The sequence below is a fragment of the Equus quagga genome, unplaced genomic scaffold (genome assembly GCF_021613505.1).
Source record: "Equus quagga isolate Etosha38 unplaced genomic scaffold, UCLA_HA_Equagga_1.0 203_RagTag, whole genome shotgun sequence".
Taxonomy (NCBI): Eukaryota; Metazoa; Chordata; class Mammalia; order Perissodactyla; family Equidae; genus Equus; species Equus quagga.
Window position 1 is genome coordinate 2492041 of NW_025798627.1, and position 16838 is coordinate 2508878.

At 43.1% G+C, this 16838-nt stretch overlaps 1 protein-coding gene across 1 annotated transcript in view; it reads left to right on the forward strand.

Moving 5' to 3' along the window:
• The window catches only part of LOC124233513 (raftlin-2), a 65000-nt gene that overhangs the window by 28638 nt on the left and 19524 nt on the right, over positions 1-16838 (forward strand). The window contains exons 5-7 of the mRNA XM_046650662.1: positions 1671-1874; positions 8587-8708; positions 10203-10306. Coding sequence (XP_046506618.1) covers positions 1671-1874; positions 8587-8708; positions 10203-10306 — 430 coding nt within the window. The remainder of the gene's footprint in view (positions 1-1670; positions 1875-8586; positions 8709-10202; positions 10307-16838) is intronic.

Here is a 16838-nt window from a genome sequence, read left to right on the forward strand (position 1 = left end):
TAGTATAACAATAGTGCCTGCATCCTAAAATAACTTTAAACAATAGTTTTATTCTTCTTTGCCAACCAGCAAATCTTCCCAAGAAATCGAGAGTATTTTTTCATGTATTTTGGACTGTTCAAAGTTTTCTGATACCTTTACAGGCATGCTTTAAAAAGCACTATTAGAGAAAATCAAAGACTACGTACACCTTAGAGTTAAGCGCTCTGCAGTCACACTGCCTGAGTTTCTTGATGGAAAGGGAGTTGTTGTGAGAAGTAGATAAGAGATGTCCATAAAGCACTGAGCCCAGTGCCTGGCACACAGTATACTGTGTATTAAGTTAGCTACTATTTACTGATCCTTTGATCAGTGTTGGTGCTGAAGCTGCACATGCCCATGGCACTGGCTTCCTGGGTTGTGGTGAGATGTGCTCAACATCCTATATAGGCAGAGACATTTGACCATGGCCAGCACAGTCTCCTTCAGAAAGAACCAGGAGCATTTCCCATCTCACCTGCCCTCACCACCACCACCCTCCCATTTTTCATCAGTTCCCTAGCTAACGACCACCCTGATTTTCCTGCAGTGTACAAACTTTGGGAGTGTAAAGTGAACAAGAATTGTTGGAGCTGTGGTCAGACAGCTATTTGCAGTCTTCCACCCACTGCTACCTTCAAGCTCCTGCTGGTTCCCATCCAGACTTTGATTAGATCAGGAGTCTATTTCCAGTCCTTCTAGTATGCCACCTAGTTAATTTAATCACCAATCTTTAGGTTCCACTTTCCAAATCATTTATTTTTAAATCATATACTTGTTAATAACTTTTATACAGCAGTGATTGTTAACTTTGGGTGTGGGAGTGTGGGGGAGACACACAGAAAATACCTCTTGAAGACGCTGGTGAAATCCATGGAGACTCAACCCAGAAAAATGCACATAACACACACACTCAAACACTTTTATCTGTAATATGAGTGGTGTTAGACTTCCTAAAACACACCCATAGATGTGGGTTCATAGACCCTGCAAGTTAAGAATTTGCCAACTTATAGTAAAGTAGAAGATGAATTACCCAGAGATTCCATGTCTAAGTGTATATTCTAGAGTCATTCTCACGTATTTGTCCAAGGAGACATGAATAATGTCTGTCATAACCAAAATTTGAAAATAATGTTTGTGTCCATCAACAGGAGAAGAGTAAACTGGAATACTATGTACCAGTTAAACTAAACGAATAAGAGCTATATGTGTTAATTACGCTTCAAAACATAATGCTGAACAAGAAAATCAAGTTATAGGTTAATATATACAGTATGATATCATTTTTTAAAAGTTTTTTAAACTGTAAAACGTATATCATTTATGGGTATATAAATGTGTTTTTAAAGAATAAAGACTTGCATGAGAATGATAAACACCAAATTCATTATAGTAACTATTTCTGGAGAATAGGATGAGGGAAGACTACTCATTGAACCTCAAATACATCCACTTTTCATTTCCTTGAAAAAATCTGAAGCAACATGGCACAATGTCAACGTTTAATAAAGCTGAGTAGTGGGTCATTTTATTATTATCTATGCTTCTTTACATGTTTGAAGTTGTGATTAATAAAAACAATTTTTTTAATTCTTTCAGCACAATTATGGTTTTCCTCTTTTTTCTTCCTTCTAAATGCCCCTTCTCAGATAACAAGTTGTATATAGTCTTCAATGTTTTTGATGATGAATCAAACTGCTGGACCTATCAGGAAGGCATCCTGTCAATGAAAGTAACAAGAAAAGGATCTGTGATTAGTACACTTGATGCTGATTGGCTGGAGTTAACTACGTTTTATTATAAACAAGGCTTGTCTTTAATAGATTCTTTTGTATGCTGGGAAGCATCTAAAGGTAAGTTTTATATTACGATATATTGATATCTAAAGAATTTGACATTGTGTCAGAGTTGGTGGAAATGTTTTTGCCTCTCAATTTGTATGGCTGAAAGGAAAGATATTATTCTTAAGGAAACAGTTTCCAATTGTTGTATAGCTATAGCTTTAATTTAAAAGCTTAACCATCCTGTGTGGTAGAATTATAATGTAATGTTTGTGGTTGTGTTGTAACTGTCAGGAATAAACAAACCACCGTGTGATTTACAAGTAGGATTTTCCAGATAAGATGTACTACAACAGCCCAATCAGCAGGCGTAGGATGGCATTTGACAGTTATTATTCAAATTTGTTACACTATCCCAATTTTGGACACTATGGACCATGTAGTCCAGTCTATACCTGACTCATTCTGTAATTTGTATAGAAAAGTCATCTTTGGTTCAGAAAATGATATTGACCCTATATTTATTATTTCTGCTTTCCCCTCATCTGTCATTTTCTCTAGCCTTCCCCTTTTGTTACAATGGGATATATAATTATTCATGTCTATGACAAAAACAAACAAAACTTTCCAAAAATGACTTTCTAGGGAAAATGATTTTAAAAAGAGATTAATACTAAAAGAAAATAAAAATAGAAAGTAAGGAGACTGGAAAAAATGCATTAGGAAGGATGGAGGTTATGAAAATCAGGATAATTAGGGGCCTTAACTCAATGAAGTTAGAGGAAAGAATTGAAAAAGCAATAAGATGAGATGCCAATATACCTTATTATCTTTAAAACAGCCTAGAGATACCTTTAAAATACAGCTAAATAATTTGGATGATTATTTAAAATTATCAAGAGTCATGTTCCAATAGGTCCCTTCAACTAGCACCGAAAAATAAGGTGCTAGCCCACTGGAGCCCCCAGAAATGCAGCGCCCTGCGTGGTGCTTGGCGATAGCAACTGCTCAGTAATTAGTTCTCAGTCTTTTTGGTTCTTGGAAACTTCCTCCAGCTTGATCTTTATGGAAACAGCAAGGTCTAGCAGGAGGAGCAGGGACTTGAGGATCAGACAGACCAGGATTTACAGCCTGTGTCCTCTACTTGTTGGCTGTGTGATCTGGGCAAGCTGAGTGCATGGAGCCTCAGTTTCCTACCAAAGGGGGATAAAAACACTCCACCTCTATTGTCAGAATTTAATAAGACAGAGTGTGTGCAAAGTGACTCCCCAAGTGCCGCCCACCGTCAGAGTTCATTTTCTGGTGTCGCTTTCTTCCCTGCAACTTATAACGGCAGTTACCTACTTTCAGTACGGATCGCCCATTTGGAGGTCACCCCTGCTTGGTGTAGTTCTCTCTCTGTCTCCTCTTTCTCTTTCTCTACCCTCCAAAGAGTCTAAGTTGGAGCCATTTCAGAGTTTCTGTTGTGACTCACTGCTGAAGGAAAAACGAAAAATGCTCCTTTCACAATCGCTTTCGGGCGTCCCTGCCTTGGGCCTTGCCTGATGAAAATAAAATTAGCCACAGCAGTTGCCAGTCAGAGGCTCTGTGGGGCTTTTGTTCTTAAAGCCTCAGAAGCTATTTAGAGAGCCCAGGGGAGAATCTCGCCCTCCCAGCAGCTCCGGAATGTCTCGTTAGACATTTTACACTGCAGGCCACGCCAAGCCCCTAACGAGCCGCTGCGGCCTGTGGGGTCTGGCAAACGGGTGTGTCACTCGGGACTTTCCTGGGAGTACACGGGAAGCTGCAGACGGGAAATTGTGACCATGCCTGTGTGGCTGTGAGAAGCAAGTCAGAGGAAGCAAGGCTGAGCCGGGTGCTTTGTTCCGGGGCGTTTGATGCCTGACATCTAAAGCCCTTTGGGGACAATGCCTATTTTGTTTTGTCTTGCTTCCAGCCTCTTCCAAAATATTGTCAGCAGTCAGCCCACCACGAGGAATAGAGGTACAAATCCAGACATTGCCCTGAATTAAATAGATTACTTTACAAATCTCATTTTATAAAATGTCTTCCTCCAGGAACAGAGAGGGAAAAAAACTTTTTAAAAGTTTTCTCCTTCGATAAGGCCATGGTGGGAAAGTTGTAAGGTCTGTGAAATTCCTCTTCAGTGTCCTTTCCCACCCACCCTCAAACTCTTTTCTGCTTTGAAGAGCCCCATGGGGGAGGCCCTCTTGCTGTTCCTTGCAGCTGAGGTTCGCACTGCAGTGGCCTCCTGTTCTTGACCTTCTCCGGCATTGCTGTGCCTTCACCAATCTGGTCCTCAGCCAGATTCACTGCACACTAGGGTCTGGGGCTGTATGGCAAAAACCTCCGAATGGACCCAGGAGAGCCTACAAGAGGCTGACCCAATTGAGCCAACATAGACAAAACACTGTACTCTACCAGAACATGTAGCGATCCAGTGGGCCGCTGACATGGGATAAGACGAGCTGCTTTGCCAGCTGGTACAACACACACACACATGCACACACACATACGCAAACACCCTTGAGGTTCCCACACTTCACCAGACTACAAATGCCCCATCACCTCAGAGCATAGTCTCTTCCCACCTTTAGTATACCCACATCTTAAAAACCTACATTCTGGTATTTTTAAGAATTCTTTTCAGACTTCACTTGATATTCATTTCAATCTCTTCATTGCTGTAAAGATGCTTGTGTGGAGCTGGCAGGGGAGATACATCAGAATGAGGAGTGGGGTGGAATAATGACATGGAAACATATATTTATTCATTTCACATATGTATTTCTGCCAAGCACTGTGCCAGCCACTGGGTTGACAATGCTAAGCAAAATGGACAACTTCCCTACTCTCAAAAAGCTAGCCATGTGGCACCAGGCAGTCAGGCAGTAACAGTGTCAAACCGTGTATGCCTAATTTCAAAATTGAGAAAAGTGTTGACACATTACCCACAGGACATTGTAAGGAGAGGAAGAGGGAAGATCCCAATTACAGGTGTGCTCAGGTGGTCCCCTCTGACAGGTGACAGTCCCGCTGAGAATGGAAAGCTGGAAAGGAGCTGGCACACGAGAGCCAGAAGTAGACTGTTCCAGGCAAAAGAAATACCCCTAAAAAGTCTGTGTCACTGGAGCAGGGCATGCAAGACAGAATGGCTCCAGACAAGGTGGGGGAGAGAAGCAGCAGCCACTCCATGCAGAGTCTCACAATAGAAATGATGCGACAGGGGTGACCAGGCGTTTGTACTTACCACGTGCCTGCGTTGTTCTAAGCACTCTGTGTTTATTAACTCATGTAATCCCCACAGCAACAGGGGTGTAGATGTGATTATTCCCCTTGTACAGATGAGGAAACTGAGGCACGGAGATATTAATTAGTGTGCCCAGGTTAATGCAACTAGAAAATGTAGGGGGAGGCACCTAGGTGTAGTGTGTGCTCTTAACCAACTTGCCATCCTGCCAGGATTTTTATCCCAAGTCATTCCATGAAGATTTAAAGAAGGAATTATGACCTGATCAGCATTTTTAAAAGGACTTCTTTGGCCTCATTTTGGGAAGTGGATCATAGAGGGCAGAGTGGAAGTGGGGAGGCTGTTGCAGTGATGCACAGAGAGAGGACTGTGGAGATAGACAGAGGTCAGCAGGCTGATATTCGTTTTGGAGACAGAATGTTCATGAACGAGATTCCATATGAGCTTGCCCTCCACTTCTCAGAGATGGTCCTGGGCCCACCTTGGGCCATTTAATGCCAAAAATGACACATGGACCAAACAATCTAAAGTGGAATGTTACCTTTTCCCGGGATGTCACTGCCGTATCTAGCTGAAGTGACTGTGTAAGAGCACACGTGCAGACAAGGAAACCTTTCCCTGGGAATCCTTCAAGCTTGTGAGTCTCAAACCAGCGTCCAAGCACCCGAGGGGCATGCAGCCTTGTGCCAGGGAGGCCACAAGTTCACAGGACAAACTTCTTCCTAGAGTGTCAGTATTACTTTAAGATTGGGGGATGGGAATAAGGCAGAGGGGAGAACATGACTTTTTTACATTATATGAATATATTCAGAAAGAATGCAAAGTTTGTGTGGATTTTTAAGATATAACAGGCTTTAAAGAAACTTACTGCTGCCACAAATCACTTCAAACTGCGCCTGGAGATCGTCCTTCAATGACACAACTGTACTTTCCTTTGCTATTGCTGGTATTTGACTAAAACAACTTTTTTTGAGAAGCAGTGGTTCAGGCCAAAACTTGGTAACTTTTTCATATTATGCACACATAGAAAATGGTAGTACTGGTGGGCGCACGGTTAAGTGGATAAAGCCGCTCTGGGCAGGAGGGGGCGCCCTGCATCTTGGCACACCTACAACCGTTCTCAGCGCACCAGTGGGCCAAGGCACACTGGAAGCCCTGGGCTATGTACTCTGAAGAGGTAACTCAGTTCAGGGGCAGTTACTAAGTGATTGTTCAGAATTCCCACCTCAGCTCATTACCTGGAAGACTTGACACACTGAGGACCCAAGAGGTCCCTCCTGGTGAGACCTTGCCTGCCACCCTCCCTAGCTGCCACTTCTATTAGGGAAGACTTCTCAAGAGATCTGAGTACTCCCTCCTGTGGAAGTCTCAGTCCGCTGTGGCTCTAGGGGCTGAAATAGGCCCTAAGAAAGCTAGCCAGGGGCCCTGGGGAGTTCTAAAGTGAGAAGGAAGGACTGCTCTTTTTTTTTTTTTTTTTAGTTGTTTTACTCATTGCAGATTTTTTTTTTAGATTTTTTATTTTTTTTTTATTTTTTATTTTTCCTTCTCCCCAAAGCCCCCCAGTATGTAGTTGTATATTTTAGTTGTGGGTCCTTCTAGTGGTGGCATGTGGGATGCCGCCTCAGCATGGCCTAATGAGCAATGCCATGTCCACACCCAGGATCCAAACCGGAGAATCCCTGGGCCGCCGAAGCCAGAGCGTACGAACTTAACCGCTCAGCCACGGTCTGCTCTTAATTGAAGTATAAAATACATGTAGTAGAGTCCATTAATCCTGTGTGTACAGCTGAATAGAGCACAAACGTTCCAGATCCAGAACATTTCCTTATGTGTCCATTATAGCTCAATAAAGCTGGAAAAAATCTTATGTCAATCATAGCTCCATAAAGCCGGAGGGAAAAAAAAGAAATGCAAAGAAAAAAGTATAGAACACTTCCAGCATCGCAGAAGACCTCCTCCTGACCCTTCCCAGTCAACCCTCCCACCCAGAGACGAGCGCTATTCTGCGTCTCATCACCATGGGTTAACTCATAACCATGGGTGCCTGTTCTTGAACTTCTCGTGGGTTGAAGTATACCATATATACTCTTTCGTGTCTGGCTTCTTTTGTTTAACACAGTCTCTCTGAAATTCCTCCGTGTTGTTGCATAACAGTGAGTCTTTCTTTTTGTTCTTGTGTAGCATCACGTTGATGAGTCCACCACACGTTCAGTCTTTTAAACCAAAAGACGTTTACAAGTACTAGGGTACCTCAATATTCAGAACAATAAAACAGACACAGAGCCACAAAACCTGGGGTTCTTACATTGTCTAATCCCAAAGTAAATAAGAGGCAGATTATAATTAACTACGTGATTATCACAGTACATTTATTTTCTAAATTCACACTCCCATTCTAAAAAAGGATGTGGGGAACATACAGTTGTAGAGATGGTCTTCGGATGCTCTAAACTTACAACCAGAAACAGATTTAATTCCTCTGGTCACTTTGTCGTGACAGTGGACAAGTACATTCAAAGGAAGTGGGACATACGCTGTAATTAGAAAACCATTTCCATCTAGTAAATTCAACTTTATGGGTTTGTGGGAACCACTCTGAACAGTGTAAATTCTTCATGATATTCTGCCCTAATTGTAAATGATTTAAAAATAGTAATAATGGTGATGATCATTTTTCTCTTAATGTTTATAGCCTATTAAATAAAAATTAAAACTGAAAATTACATTGTAAGCTTAATAGATCATTTGACAACTTTATAGGTTATTATTTAGACAACTGTCAACTAGGGTAACTTTGATGTGGCATTGCATTTTATAAAAACCAAAATGTTTGATCGGCACATGACCATGGGAAAATTGTCTCCCGTTGCAAAATAGGAGACAAAAGAACTTCCATAAAATCAGTTTAGTTTTGGCCAGCTGGTTATTGTCAACTATTCAAGAAAATGCCAGAGAGGCCCTCCCTTAAAACTTCCTTCCCAGCAGGAATTCTTTTGACAATGACCTCTGTTTAGGATCTTCCTGTTACCATTCTTTTTTTTTTTTTTAAGCATCACTGAGGTAAAGAATTTTTTGTTATTATATTTTTTGAAGTAATCTGACCTCACATTAGTTTTAATATCACACCTGTAATTTCAAGGGTTGACATTTTTTATGTTGTTTCTCTTATTGGTATAATTAACATGCATACAGCAAAATTAGATTTCAAAGTGAAGGTCATTTCCAGATGCTTTTTAGGCTTAAGAAATCCACTTGCTTTTCACCTTATGATATTATTTTATCTTGTTTTTGTTATTGCAATTTTCATGTTTATAGTTTGATTTTAATTCAGTGAAGTAAAAACTGTCTTGACTTTTGCAAAAAAAAAAAATTAACCTTCAAAGAGAAGGAGGATGTTATTGATTCAGCTAAAACAAGTGTTTATTAATTGATATTTTTTTTTCAGCTTCCTACAAGGGTTACTTAAGGATTTAGATGATCTTAAGAGACACTTAGTATTTACAACTCTTCTTAATTGCATCCTTTTCCTCACAGGGGACCATTCGCCTAAATCTTTGGAAGGATTCTTTATCTATGAAGAAGAAGGTTCTGGAGTTCCAGGTTCCAGTAGGAAAGGAAATGATGCCATCGTGGTAGAACAATGGACCGTTATTGAGGTAAACTGCAATTTTCTGACAATGTAGCTTTTCTTTTATATTTAGTTTTACATGGTAAAGATCTTCACAGGGCCAGCCCCATGGCCAAGTGGTTGGGTTCACGCATTTGGCACTGGCGGCCCAGGGTTCACCAGTTCAGATCCTGGGTGCAGACATATACACCACTCATAAGCCATGCTGTGGTGGGATCCCACATAGAAGAACTATAATGACTTACAACTAGGATATACAACTATGTACTGGGGCTTTGGGGAGGAAAAAGAAAAAAAAGAGGAAGATTGGCAACAAATATTAGCTCAGGGCCAATCTTCCTCACCAAAAAAAAAAAGATCTTCATTGCCTAGCACGTGCAGTATCCTTCAAACACATGGCGGTGTGGTGTTCTGTGTTCCTCACAAGTGCACAAACAACCAGACTTCTGCCAGATTTGTGAAAAGGTGATTTTGCTTTACCCAATGTTCAACTTTGTTAGAAGATAGCAAAATAATTATCCATACATAAAAAGCAGTGGATTCCCAAAGATTTGGCATTCTCATCCTAAACGAAGTGCCCTGGCACTGAGATCCTCTACACAATGCCATGACAACTGGTTGAAAGTGAAAAAAATTCAGTCAATAACTAGTATTTTATCTCCAAGCAACCAATGTGCATGGTTTTGTTTACCTTGTGAATTGACTTTCAAAGGCAAAAATATCCAAAAGGTGTTCTCTCTCTCGCCAGGCCAAATATGTACACACAGCATTGTCCTTCCTAGTCAGAGAGGACATTGCTGCTGATGTGCACTCTGAATTCAGCTGTCACCGAATGGACTGCCCTTGAGGTGTCCACACTGAATTCGGGTCTACTGTGTTGTGTGGACGAGGCCCTCACTGACAGGCTCCTTCAGGGACATTTTTGTCTTCCAGACCTTACAAAGATTAGAAAGACATAGCCCATTTTCAAGGAAACTAGAAATTCCATTGAGGGGGAAAAAATTGGATTTGGAGGAAGATGTAAAGCTCCAGGTTCCAAGGGAGAAAAAGCAATGAAAAGCCTGCGCACCTAAGCTCCTCTCCCCTTCACTCCCCAGTCCTCACTCCCCACCCTTGTCCTCACGTCCCAATCCCCAGACCAGTGTTTCTGAGAGTGTGGTGTGTAAGCTACTTGGGTCCAAATCAACTAGGGAGCCTTTTTGAAATGTAGTTTCTCCCCCCCCCCCCCCCCCCCCCCCCCCCCCCCCAAAGCTTGATGCCCGAAGACAAGACCAAGGAAACAAGACCCAAGCTTTGCAGAACCAGATGGAAACCTCTGTCCACTCTGATCCCCAGTGTTTCTAACTTGGTTCAATGGTTAGAAGGCAGCAGAAAATGAAGCCCAGGAAGACTGCAGCCCGGTGAAATGACACCTAATGGAGCGGGAGCTCCCCTTGTCCTAACACCCATGACCCTTTATTGCAGCCACTGGTGTAGCTGGTTGTCTTTGCCATTAGACTGAGCTTTATGTTTATTCACACAGGGCTGTGAAATCAAGACGGATTATGGCCCTCTGCTGCACACCCTGGCTGAGTTTGGATGGCTCCTGACAAGCGTGCTGCCTACACCCATACTGAGACACGACAGGTAACGCCAAAGTAGCCTTACGTGCTCTCGTTTAGTTCTAAAAGATACTGCATTTGTTAGATAACTCAATTTAACAAATGCTTACTTAATGCCTACAAATGCAGTTCCCTGAACTTCTAATCTGATTTCCTGGACCTTGATGCTCAGCAAATCTAATCCTCTCACGTTATCTATGAATGAGCTACTAGGTCTCCTTCCCAAGGGCATGCAAGTTCCTGGTGACAGAGCAGGGCTGCAGGAAACCGGCTCACACCAGCGCTACTTGCAGCCTTGAATGCTGCCTCTCCACTCAAAGGCTGCGTTCTTAGATACCTCTTTTTTTTTCGATTCAAGATGCTAGTTCTTCCCTCCAGTGAAGGTTGTGTTGGTATAAATCTGCCAACAGAAAACACAGCCCCTCCCTAGGGTCTTTTGCCCTGCTCTTCTGTGCTGCAGAGCAGAAGGCCTTCACCCCAGCACGCAGCCACAGTTGGGACCACAGGGGGCCTAGGGAGGCCAGAGCGGAGGCCAGCACTTCCGCCTCCTTCCTCCCCTCCAGTGTGCTGGGTTAGCTTTCCCCTGGAGCATGGACTTGTTAGCTGTCTCCACTGAAATAAATGGCTACCATAGAACCAAAATGCCAACATTTCACAAATGCCAACTTTTCCATTTCTCTTTTTCACTAACTTTCCCTATTTCTTTTTCTGGGAAGGAAAAATTGAGTTGTACTTTTCTTTTTGAGAGACCAATTAAGTCTTCGGTATAAAGAGCTTTGCTCTCCTTTGGAGTCAGAGATATTCCCTCTGCCACCTTTGGCATCCCGAAAATGATTGACTGCCAAGGCTGTCCTGCCTGGACCAGCGATGGCCTACAGAGGCCAGCACAGTGCCCCCTGGGCCTTCCCTTTTAGCAGAGTCAACGATGGTGTAAGGATGGAGTAACATGCTGAGCAATCGTCGTCAGGTGTACTAAGGGTGGCAACTCCTCCTCCTCAGTCTCGTCCGCCCTCCTCGCCTTCTCTGGTTTTTCCAGCTTAGCACCTTACCTCTGTCCAGTATCCCATGTCCCCCACACTTTAAAAACATTTGATTGACATGGCTTTAAAATAAACCACACCTTCTTCAGGTGGGGAGAGGGATGAAGATGGATACAGAGTAAAGACACTCAAGCTTTAAAAAGAGGGGTAGAAGTGAGCAAAGCAATTAATCTGCTTTTCTCCTCAGAGAGCTTTTGGTAACTGTTCTCAAACTATGAGTGACAACGTCCTGAAGCATTATTTCCCGACTGTTTTGAACCTCTGACATACCTGCCAGACCACAATAGTTCTCAAGGTTTGGCCTTCAGAACAAGCAATATGAATCACCTGAGGAGCCGGGGACTTACACATGCGGGAGGCCTGGCCCCGTGGGATGGGACGGGCAGGAGCTCTGAGGGTGGGACCCGTCAATCAGCATTTTCACAAGCTCCTTGAGCTCGTTAGCATTTGAAGAACCTTGCAGGAGGTAGTGAGAGAAAGGAACTCCTCTGCCTTTCCACCACTCACCATGGATACCCAAGCCAATGGTCTATCCCACCCCTTACCCTCCCTCAGAATAACGTGTGTGTTTGCCCTCACCTCTTTTTGGTGGCTCTCCAGCTGTATGATTTAGGGCATCATTTGGCCCATTACAGTTAGCCCTTCCTAAAAGTACTCTGAGTTCTGAACCTTTCATGTTCCTTCTTCCCCAGTGAAAAATATATTCATCATTCCTCCCTCCTGTCCATTCGGGGCCTCTGCTCTCATGAGTCTGAATGTTTCCTGACAGGATGTGAGTTACTGGCTGGGCCCTAGATTAGACGGTGGGCCTACAGGGGCTGCATGCTGAGCTGGAACTCAGGCTGGAGCTCCTTCAGCGGCTCTGCCTCTGGGTGGTTTGGGAATGAGGACAGAGACCAAAGGTGAGAAAAAAGAGGTCTAAGCTGCAGGGAGCCTGGAGCCACCACTTGCCCACCGTGTCCTGCGTGAGGTCACAGGCTCTCCCCCACGATTAGGAGGCCCCCTGGAGTGAGGAGCGGCTGTCTGCGCTTTTGGGAGCAGAGGTAGCACCCCCGCCTCACCACCATCCAGCCTCCCTTTACCCCAGTGTCCACCAGACATGTGGAGTCACAGCGCGGAGCTGTCCGGCCCTCCTGCAAAGGCTCATTTTCAGTGTAAATCAGATAACACGGGGGCTAGTTGCTGGGCTGCCCATTGAACTACTGTTTGTAACAGCAAAAAATTGGACACAGTATAAACGTCTATCAGTAGGAAACTGGTGAAGTAAGTTGTGGACTATCCATACAATAGAGTAGTGTGAAGCTGATAAAAAAGAATGAGCAGCTCTATATGTGTGTTGTCATAGAATACTTTCTGTTGATAATTGTTGAGTTTAAAAAAAAAAGTTTCAGGATGGTATTATAGTACAATCACAATTTTTAAAGTTTATACATTTTGAATATATCTAGCAAAACTCTGAAAGGCTACACAACAACTTCTAGTGAGTGCTTAGTTCTGGGGATTATAGGTAGGGGAAGGGAAAGTGCCTTTATACATTTTTCTAGGATTTGACTTTTTTACAAGAAATATGTGTTTATTCCATGATTTTTTAAAAAACAGTTTTAGAAATCAAAACAGTCAATTAATAAAAGATGTGGAAGCTGTATATGGTGCCTGCCCTGAAACAGCTTGTGGCTGGTTAAGCTCACATTTAGTGCGCATCCAGGGGCTTGCCTTCAGGCTGCGGCAGGTCAAGCCTATCCGTTGTATAATACCCCACAGCAACTAATGACGGGCCGAGGGCCATACCGTAGTCTATAGGAGTAGAAGAAGAAGGAGTGTGGACTCTCACAGTGAGGTGGAATGTTCAACAGCAATGAGAATAACAGGCAGCATCACCACTTAGCAGATCCCCATTAGGAATCTGCTATTGACCCCAGATAGAAGACAGTAGAAAAATGTACTTTAACAGGAATTGTCCTGATGCAGCGAGGCACACTAGAGCACACAATGTCTGCTATTCCTTCGTCTGCCAGGAACATTGGGCAATATCGATGTTTATTGTTTCGTAACTTGGATCCTTCCAAGTGCCTGCAGGGTAGACAATACAGGATGAAGGTAATGGCTCATTGTTACCATCTAGTAACAAAGATTATTGGTAAAACTTTTCTATCCTCTGCCTTTTTCTCTTGTCCAAATACACTGTCCCTGTGACAGTCATATGCTGGTCTTAGCTGCTTCAGTACACACAAAGGTAGTACTCACTGTCAGCCACGTCATCTTTAAATATAAAGAAAAATGTTACATGCAGTTCATGCTGGTCCAGGTGGAGGAGAGCCTGAAAGTTTTTAATCTCTGAAACTAGAAGAATAGTGAAGAGTCCAGGCTTTGGAGCTAAACAGATCTTTTTTTTTTTTTTTAAATTGATCTTACTTTAATTACAGCTTCACCATTTACTAGCTGTATGACTTTGGGAAGTCGCTTAACCTCTTTAGGTCTCAATTTCCTCATCTGGAAAGCCGTACGATAGTATCAACTTTACTGGATTGTCATGATGACTAAGCAAAGTGCCTGTGCAGGGCCTGTGCATACTGGACTAATAAATCAGAGCTATTATATGGGACCTAACCTTTAGCAGAACCAAAATCCCTAAGAAGTTGAAACAAATTGTGCTTTCATGATAGCTCAGCCTGTCCTAGGTCAGAATATTCTAGAAAATGTAAATACTGTAGTTCACTGTATACAAATCAGCCGTAAGGAATACAAGCCAAGAAAAGGAACAGAAAGAAACAATGACACTGTAAGATCTATGCTTTACACGAATGCTCACACCCAGAAAAGCGCATGTCTGTCATAATCTTTCTTTTGGGGCCCCCATGTCTGAAAACATAATTTAGAACCACTGCCAGTGAAAACTTTCTTCCTTAAACATCTTCCTCTCATGTACAACAATACTGTCTTAAGCAATTTCAACTTTTTCCTACTTCTCTTATCATGTAAGAGGTACGCGAGCAGTCTAACATAAGGTATGTTCCCCTCGTCTCCTCCACTACTAACATGTCCTGTTGTCGGACTGCATCAAGGTATTCCCCAGTGTGTCCCCATGTTGGGGTTGTGGCTTCGTTATCCTAGACGATGTCACACCACCAAGGTTTAAAGCTGTACTACCATGGAAACATTGGGGTGAGGTAACCTCATAGCGCAACGTTGTTCCAGGCTTGTTGGCCCTGTTGTCAGCCCTGACAACTTGCCAGAATCCCTTCTTAATCATTAGCGCTGTATGATTATACAAATGGGCCCCGTCCTTTCCTTTTCAGAAAATCAAGGTGAAAACTGACACTAAACTCTTCAGGGCAAATCTGGTAGAGGATGAAATTCACGGCTAATAGTGCTGACCTTAAAAAAGTCCCCAGAATAAGGGGCCGGCCCCGTGGCCGAGTGGTTAAGCTCACACGCTCCGCTTCAATGGCCCAGGGTTTTGCCGGTTTGGATCCTGGGCGCGGACATGATACCGCTCATCAGGCCATGCTGAGGCCGTGTCTCACATGCCACAACTAGAAGAACCCACAACTAAAATATACAACTATATACTAGGGGAATTTGGGGAGAAAAAGCAGGAAAAAAAAAGATTGGCAACAGTTGTTAGCTCAGGTGCCAATCTTTAAAAAAAAAAGAAAATCACCAGAATAAAATGGAAGGAGGAGCCGAAGTTCCCTCTGGCTGCCTCAAAGCAGCGGGGTCACCCCCTCTCCCCAATTCTAAATCAGTAATAATCTGAAGGCAGGGCAGGAATGTGCCTTTGAACAAGAATCCCAAGATGATTCTCATGCACGTTCGGAAACACTGACTTATAACCTTGCAGTGACAGAGAGCGAGCGAGAGAGCAGGGGAAGCACTTAGATCACAACAGGGAAGAAAGAGGCGCCCCCTCATTTGTGTCTCAGGAGACAGAAGGTAAAGGCGGGGGCGTGGTGGTAGGTGAATCAAGTTATTCTCTACTGAGAATATTTAAAAAGTCTGGTTCTTAAGGACACAATATGAATAATGAAAAGAGAAAATCGTCTTCTCACTGTGGTGTCGGGAGCCCCCTCCCCACTTCCATTCTCTGCAGCCCCAGCAGAAAAGGCCCCCCAGCCCTGCGGTCACCACAGCCCAGAAGCACTAGGAGCCTATGCAGTTCTTTCAGACACAAATGCCCCAGTGATTTCCTCTAAACCCTTGAGTGGCAGCTGGAGCAGGAGTTGCATATTTATATACAGTCAAGGAGAGGCGAGGGCTGCACATTTGGTCCATTCCGATGCAGTTCTCTTCCCTTCCTAGTTTAAGTTCTGTGGAAACCGTATTGTGTAATTCCACTGTGGGTTAAGCTCCCAGTAATCTTATCATGAGCAGCATTTTGATAAGGCCACGTTTTTTAAAATAGTCAATTTGTCTGTTCTATTCACTTCCAGTTGTCACTAACTTGAATTTTTAACAATTTGGAGGGGGTAGGGGTGGGAGGAGCTAAACTGTGGCAATGCCCTTTTTCGTCTTTAACACACACATGCTAATACCTGATAATCAAATCAGGGTTGGAAGGCAAAGGATCTCTGTGGGTAAGCACATAGCTACAAAGGTGCAATCTAAAACAAGATTTTATAATTTTGCTTTTAAAAAGAAATTTTTATTTCCTATTTTAAAAGCAAGAATTTACTCATTTATCTCTGAGTTGCAAACATCAAACCATGGCAATTAATTAATGTACAAGATGATGCAAAAGTAATCAGAAAATACAAATTAACCTAACAATTCTGTTTCCTCTAGTCTAATGGATTTGGGGACCATACATGGAAGCTTTTTCATGAGAGTATTTTCATTTCACAAGTGACTAAGCAGTTGCAGATAAGCCACTCATTTGAAAGCAGCTCAGTGGTATTCAAACTGGTTCACATTCTTCCATTTTATTTTAAACAGAATTTTCTTTCAGTTCAGCTCACATGTTTACTGAATACCTGCTATGTACAAGGTAATATTTACCCAGGCTAGGGGCAGACTCCAGCTTCCAGGAACTCAGAATCTGCTGGAGGGACAACACAGTCACCAATAAGTGATGCAGAACAGATGGTGACACGTCCTGCAGTGGACGTCTAGGGATATGTTCTCGACAGGGCTGGTTCTGCCCCACAGGGAGGAAAACTGGTGATGGGGGAGGTTAAAAAATAATAGAGAGTACAATGATCTGTGGCCCTCCAAAAGGTCACAGGACACCAACAGATACACAGCGCGTCTTTGGTATTGAATTTTAGAGGCTTTGCTGGGAAGATGGCAGTATAGGAGGACTCTGAACTCACCTCCTCCTATGGACACAACAAATTTACAACTACCCTTGGAACAATTACCCCTGAGAGAGAACTGAAAACTGGAATAAAAAGAACCCCCACAACAAGGGACAGTGGTGACTACAGTGGAAGAGACAAAACTTCCTTTCTGGATAAGAAAAAAGCCACACTCTAGCCATTGGGCTTCACAGCCGGCCGGGAGCAATGTTAAAGTACAAAG